At 44.8% G+C, this 7500-nt stretch overlaps 1 protein-coding gene across 4 annotated transcripts in view; it reads left to right on the top strand.

The window, feature by feature from the left end:
- The window catches only part of rnf24 (ring finger protein 24), a 28656-nt gene that overhangs the window by 16794 nt on the left and 4362 nt on the right, over window positions 1-7500 (top strand). For all 4 annotated transcript variants that reach the window (XM_027012574.2, XM_027012573.2, XM_027012575.2 and 1 more), the window contains exons 3-4: window positions 966-1008; window positions 3982-4023. In XM_027012574.2, coding sequence (XP_026868375.1) covers window positions 966-1008; window positions 3982-4023 — 85 coding nt within the window. The remainder of the gene's footprint in view (window positions 1-965; window positions 1009-3981; window positions 4024-7500) is intronic.

The following is a 7500-nucleotide window of genomic DNA, read 5'->3' as shown; positions in this document are numbered from 1 at the left end:
AATCTGAGACGGCATAAATCAGAGATGTATCAGGTTTTTTTTTTTTACAGTCACACTAAATTGAATTCCACAGCAGTAATTGACGAAAGAATAATGACCCTTAGCTGTGGGAAACGCTTTTTATGTGATGACCTTTAAAATATGGTTTAAGGAGCCGTGACTCGACAGTGCAGCCTGTATCAACAACCCATTTTAACTGGAGCTGGGTTTTATGATATGAGGAAAGTTGGTCATTGACTAAATGGATTTCATTCACATTTTCAAACAATGTTCACCTTTAGCGTAGCTGTTGAAAATTCCATTTTCTTTACCTTTGAGCCTAGGCTTCAGTTCCGTAACAGGCCTTAGTTGTCTTAAACAATTGCTGCTGTCACAACAGCCGTCCTGAGATTTGATCTGCGGACTTTGGCCATTGTTCAACCTGCAGTACTCTGCGTTCACCGGCCACTTAATTAGAAGAACGTACAGTAAACGTCTACAACATCCCTGTTGCTATGCAAAATGTGTTATCGCAACCCTCTAATGCTTCGTGACTGATCAGTGCCTGACATCAGGGCCGTTGCTTTTTTTGGAAGGCTGACCTCTGTGAACTCAGCCGTGTTGCTGACACGCGTAAAATGACACTGTCTAATAAATGTGTAACAGTCCCACACCCACAGCTGGACTGCTAGCGTGTCAGTGCTAATGCTGTTTCGAGAATGGTTCCTCACCCTGATATTATGCGCTCAGCGGTGATCAGACCAGTGGGTGGCTAACGATTTGCTGAACCCAACAGCTGGGGTACAGTCAGTAATGGTATACTTGTGAAAATACATCTATACACAAGACGGGTTTACCTCATAAAGTTGCCAGATTGGATGTTTCGGTGACTGGTACATCGTGACCTCCTGCTTATGAAGACTTGTGTGAAATGACTGCTCTGTCTCGAGTTCTGTAACTAAAGCTTCCTTCCCACCCTGTTTCAGGTTGAGGCACCAGGCACACAAGGAGCTGTATGCGTACAAACAGGTAGGCACCTGACACGTCCATCTTGAATATTTGCAACATGGATGTCCTCCCCCATGAGATGCGTCTGCAATCTTAGCCTGATCATAAGGCTGAAGACTCCCACCGTGAATTAATTACCACTACAGTCGAGTCAGTGGGCAGCTGTGGTGGGCAGGGGTCGGTGGGCGTGGCTTCTCTCACCCTGCCAACAAGCCCAGACCTCGACTGAGCGTGTATCGAATGGCCGTGTTTCTCTCCCTAGTAAGGCGCTTGTTTTTGGAAGGCGTGGTCACATGTGTGCTAATCATTCATGTTTAGCCTACTCCGGCCATCCTGTGATAGAGGCTAATTATATACACAAGAGGGTGGCAGAGAGGTTTATGTGTCTGGAGTACTTTTGTAAGTCACTCTGGATGAGAATATCTAATTGTAATTATACACAGGATGTCAAATATCCTCTCCAAATCAGTTAAGATTCACAAAGAGCCCATCTCACTCACTTCATTCCAGAAACCACAACATTACACGCCCGTCACCGGGGCCGTCGGGTAGGCGCCTCTCTTCATCGGCGTTCTGCTGAATTAAGCCCTCATGAATTAAGTCTGATGTCCCTTCCTTGCTCAGTTCCAAGCTCCTTCCAAATCAAGCTGCACCTTTAAACATAAACCCAAACTGGCCTCCTTGGTGACTAAAGCCATACCCAACCCCACTGACACTATTAGTACACACTTCACCCCGTTTCTTCTCTTCACTTCTCTACCTCCCCTGTTACATAAAGACACAGCAGCCCATTCACCGTACTGCCTTACTCCATGTGCATGGAATGCCGAACACCTCAGCCATTCCACCTTTGTAGTGCATTTTCCAAGATAGTGTGACTAGCCCTTTCAGCTACTTCCAATAGCTCTCTCACAGTTGTACTAAAACCAGCCCGTCCAAGCAAAGATGTGGCAGACCGAGTTACAAATCCCCCCCCCCCCAACACCTGTCGCTACCGGTCTCTCCATATGCGTCTGTCACCTGTGTTCTCTCACCTCGCCTACCAAATCTGTGTACTTCGGTTTTTTTCCTTTCAGAGGTTTCATCAACTGCATTCACAAATGGGATTGAAAACACTATAAAATCTGTTTACTTTCAGAGCACAACATCATGTCTGGCCTTGGCACAGTTAATGCAATGCACTGTGGGACCTGTAGTTTCTTACCTACATCTGCTACATTTCAAATCTCATGCCTTAGCCCATCTACCGATATTTATAGCCTGCACTCACTCTCCAATGCTCTGTGCCTCATGCACAAGGCTAGCACTTTATTCCTGCTAAACAAAGCATTAACCTCTAGGTACGAATTATCGAATAAACATGCTAACGAGATACGCACCTGATTAAGTCTCCATGTATATCGTCCCCGCGACGAACTAACATTACATGCTGATAAAATATGCTTCAGTGTGCCAACCCCCACACATAACGTACAGCTCAGATCTTCACCTCCCCGCTGTCCAAAGGATTGTGGGGTTGGAGGGACGTCATAAGTCGCTCCAAGGAAAAATTGAATGCGACTCCCATCCATTGCCCACAGCTCTCGCCAGGTGGTTTCCCACTTCTCTTGATTTTCCCAGCAATGCCACTGGCCATGTTTTCGTTTTGACACTGCTGTTGTGTCCTGTGCTTCCTCTTCCTGTTTGCGAATAAAACTAGTCACCATTCACCGTCTTCCTGGTGATGTGGCCTTATTAAACGCATTCCATAAATCACCTGACCCAAGGCCTGCTTTTCCACGTTGCACTCGGCCAAACGCAGTCCCTGAGTTCCAGTGAGCTCTTGGCTAACTGCCAGGCCACTAGCAGATTCCAGTTCTGCCATTCCTTTCACTGTATCCCTATCCCTAGATCCTGACAAAACCATCTTTTCAGCCACCGTAGCACATTTATGCTCGTCGGTAGCTGCAACACCCATCTCCCAAACCAATCTACTTAACGCCATGGCAGCCTCGCACCCCTGACCACATCCCTAATAAGCCTCATTCATAATCCTCTGCAGCGTCTCTGCTTTTAGAATCGTGAACTCGTAAACTGTCAGTGGACGTCCTAATACGAGGCAGCAAGGCAAACTGGAGACGCCACAGTTTCAATTTTCCTGGTAATCGTGATTTCTCACGGCTGTTAAAAGCCTTCACCAGTTGCATCATCTTGGTCTTGGCCACAGCTCGGTCTTTATCATTGCACTGTACCATCTACCTAAACTGAACTCTCCAGTATAGAAGGTTCCGGTTCATTTTCCAGCATAAGACTGACAAACTTCTAGACTTGCTATATTTAACCTTCTTTTATGTCCCCCACCTAAGATGATCTGCTGTAGCAACTGCTGGGAACGCGGCACAGTAGTTGTTAGCATTGTCATGAGATTCCATGTATGCCCTGATTGGAGGGGACCTGGGAACCGTTCTATAGCCTCTATAGCCCCACCTATAAACCCACTTAGAAGCCCAATTATCACCCCCACAGCCATCATAAACGCTAATATAAACGTACAACCAGCCGTTACACCTCTTTCCAATCGCTGCCGGGACGTAGCATACACTCTTTTATTAAAACAAAACTGAATATCTTCAGAATAAGCCTAGTAATCTTATACGGTGTCTGGAAGGAACCAAATGCTTGCCATAAGAGGTTATGCAACGCCAAATCAAATGTAGGAAAATCACTTGTAGAGCCTTGCCCTCTTTCTTTGCAATCACAATTCTAAACACAATTTCAGATGTCATATTTTGAATACCCCAATGAAAAATAACTGATTACTTATTTTAAAATCTCTTAGATGTACAGATTGAAAGCTCTCAGCATAGCTCATGAAACACTCTAACACGCGAAAACTCAGAGAAATTTAAAAGCTGTTTATTAAAATTAGAAATTAGAAGATTAGCATGTTCGATATGCATTGATTCTTGGCTAAATGTTCGATCAACGTCACACCTATTTTTTTCTGTGTTGCAGGTTATTCAGAAGGAAAAAGTCAAAGAACTAAACTTGCATGAGGTAAGCACTTTTAGGTTTAGTCTAGCTAGGATTTGAATGAATGAATGAATGAATGAATGAACTTTACTGTCCAACTAAAGCTGGAAATGTTTCTTTGGTCATACCACAATACAATAATTAAAACACCCAGAATAAAGAAAACCATATCAAATACAGTATGATGATGCTACAAGACCTCAGACTTGTCCAGTTTTGTTCACCAACTGCCAATGGAACAAAATATCTTTTGAAAAGATTATTGTAGGCCGCTGGTACTTTAAATCGTGATGACTGGCATCGCTCAGCATTGGTGCAGCCTTCCCATGCTCAGCTCTGTCAGATACCTTTGCTGCCTACGAGTGGCTTTTCCAGTTGTTTTAACAACTCTGGCTAACTGGTTCCTGCATTTCACAGTAAGATGTCCATACAGTAATATTAAAAATAAGATTGCTCTCTACCAGACTGACATAGACTCTATGTAATGAATATATATGTGTGTGTGTGTGTGTGTGTGTGTGTGTGTGTGTGTCAGTAATAGGTGAGATTAGTGAAGGTCCAGTGTTAGCGGTAGTATATTCAGCTGCTGTGTTGTGTGTGTGATGTTATAGAGGCTGGGGGCTGGTGTCAATATGGTGTAGCTCACTGACAGGAGACAGAGACTACTCTGCAGTCTGGATGTCTGGGAGTAGATGGTTCTGTTGTGTTTACCAGATGGCAGGAGACTGAACAGGTTGTGTCAGGGGTGGGTGGGATCCTGCTGACGTATGCCGGTGACTTTCTGCATGCTCTGTGTGCGTTGATATGATGAGAAAGTTGTGCCTGAGGATTCTGGGAACGGTTTGCTAATATAAACAGACTACAAGGGGTGACAGGTTTTGCTGCTATAAATATTAAGCGTCGGGTTTGCTGGCTTCCAGATGGCTGATCTTTGACACTCTAAAGAGAAGACATAGATCCTGTAATCCTGTAATGTTTGAGATATTCATTTCAGAGGAGGTGGCTGTGCTTTGATGAGTCTCGGTCATACAGTCTCATACGCAAGGGCGATCGACACTTGGGTGAGTTGGTGTGAAGGTTTTCGTCGAGTGTGGCTCAAAACCAGGGCTTCAGAAGTAGTGCTGGAACTTCTATGACCCAGCACACTAATTCTGTGTCTAAGGGATCAGAATGGAAAACATGGAAAACAAGAAAAATGTTAAGACCTTTTATCACTGACATCAAACAGGAGCCTGGGCCGCTAGCAGAAAGGATGGGCGCACCCTCCTAGAGATGGTGGATACTTCCTGTTTCAACCCATATTGTGTTCTGTCAGTGCTCACATGACGAACTGCATGGCTTACACAAGCAGTCCCTTATCTTACTTTCTGACATGCCTGTGACAGCTCTGTGACAGCTAGATAGAAACACATGGCCTCTGATGTTAGGCAAGCTCTTCCACAGAGAGCAGGTGACTGCCATTCGGCACTCAGCTGCACAACTGAAGTCTGCTACTTTTGTTGAATCTCAGTGACTTTGTTTGGTTTGTTTTATTGTCAGAGCCTCTGCCTTTTGGATCTGTCTGGGCTATAGTCTGAACATGCTTTTACACTTTCATGACAAAAGTTGAGAGAATTGGTGTGTGTGTGTGTGTGTGTGTGTGTGTGTGTGTGTGTGTGTGTGTGTGTGTGTGTGCGTGTGTGTGTGAGTGTGTGTGTGTGTGTTTTAAAAACAATGCTCCCTCAGCTGGATGGTAAAACCAAACACCTGTTTGGAGGTCATTTCCAAGAAATTAGGCTACCAGCTATCATTTGGAAAATTTGCATGTTTGTGTTGTTGGGAAGGAGGTTGACGATAGAAACCTCTCACACATGATCTTTTCTAGTGCTTTAGTGGTGAAAGGACAGAGATGAGTCTGGCTGTGAGGAGTAGAGAGGTCCACGGCTCGCATGAGGGGGCCGTACATTTGCACGAGCAAGACTCTTGGTGTCTTCATCTCACGCACATGCCGAGAGCAGAGACACAGTGTTTCCATTATTTTGCGTTGTCGCCGTAGACCTGGTGTCCTTGGCTGGATAAGGGATAATTGTATGTGGCCCAGTGGAATTCCTGGCATAACCACGACTTCTCGATTTGCCTCTGGAATGTTTGCACGGTGTCTATAACAGCTGTGTCTGGAGAACGGCCCAGCAAGGGACAGTTTCTTTAGAAAGCCACGCCCCTCTTTATCCCTGGAGAGGGAGAGAGTTTCAGCCCATAACTGTTTCCAGTGACCTCAGCTGGTAGAATATGATTACATCCAAATACAGATATGTTGTTTGTGAAACAAGAATCTCTGAACCTCCCTCCCCCCACACATGCTATACCCTGAGAACATAGTTTAAGAGGACATATGTGCTTAAATACTGTTAGAAAGTAATTTATGGCAGGCGAGTGGGCCAGTATAAACCTGCACATAATAGACATTATGGTCGTAAAAGGAAAAGCTCGAGGTAGATCCATTAATGGGTCCTTGTATATATGTATAAGAATAGGAATGTATGCAGGAGTTCCGTAAAGCTGGAATTTACTGAAATGGAAGCCTTGTTGGAAGTCTGGAAGCTGTTAGGTGTTAATAAGAAAAGATCGAAGAAGACAAATTGAGAGAGAGAGAACGAGAGAGAGAGAGAGAGAGAGAGAGAGAGAGAGAGAGAGAGAGGTGGAACTGTTGCTCTCAGGGCCCAGATGCTACAGTGCTACAGTGCCACACTTGCGCTCTGTTGCCGTCCTGAAGTCTGGTCGCCCACGGTGACGGTGTAGTCCAGGTCTTGCGTAGTCCTGCTCCTCTTTCCTGGCACGAGCTCCCAAACCGGATTTGCCAAGTTTGCGGCGAAGAAACCCGCAGGCGCTGAGATGAAGACGTGCACATGGTCTGTGTGACTTCCTGTGTGAAACCTGGGTAATGCCACATTTAGCAGCGTCTCCTTGTAACGAGGAGGCTTGCAGCGTAGAAGGAGACGTGTAGCGTCTCCTCTGCTCCCCACACGCAAACGCCCATAGACTATCGTTCACCACTGATTTACTGCCTTTAGTGTGGCCCATGTTCCTCACACTACCACAGTTCCTTTACATTTACATTTTACATTTACGGCATTTAGCAGACGCTCTTATCCAGAGCGACTTACAAAAGTGCTTTGCCATTTAGTCATAGAGCACATCCTAGTGCAGTACAGCAGGTTAGAGTCCAACATACCAATGGACTAGAATACTGTAGAATACAGGGATGAACGCTGATACCTAGAAGTACAAAATACAAGGTCTATTTCAGACAATGATAAGTGCAATAAACAATAAATACTATTAATTTACTATTAAGACTTTCACACTTCCAGTTCCAGTGTCAATCAAGACCCATCAAACACCACAAAACAACACCCTGTGAAAACAGGACAAATATCTCAAAAATCTCTAATATAGCTGTATTTCTCGTGTGTCGATAAAATATTTTATGTAGGCAGATGAATTTGAGAATACAAACAGCTA

This window comes from Electrophorus electricus, chromosome 9 (genome assembly GCF_013358815.1).
Source record: "Electrophorus electricus isolate fEleEle1 chromosome 9, fEleEle1.pri, whole genome shotgun sequence".
NCBI classification, from domain to species: Eukaryota; Metazoa; Chordata; class Actinopteri; order Gymnotiformes; family Gymnotidae; genus Electrophorus; species Electrophorus electricus.
The sequence above is the reverse complement of the archived record's forward strand: the minus strand, read 5'-3'. Positions and strand labels throughout refer to the sequence as shown.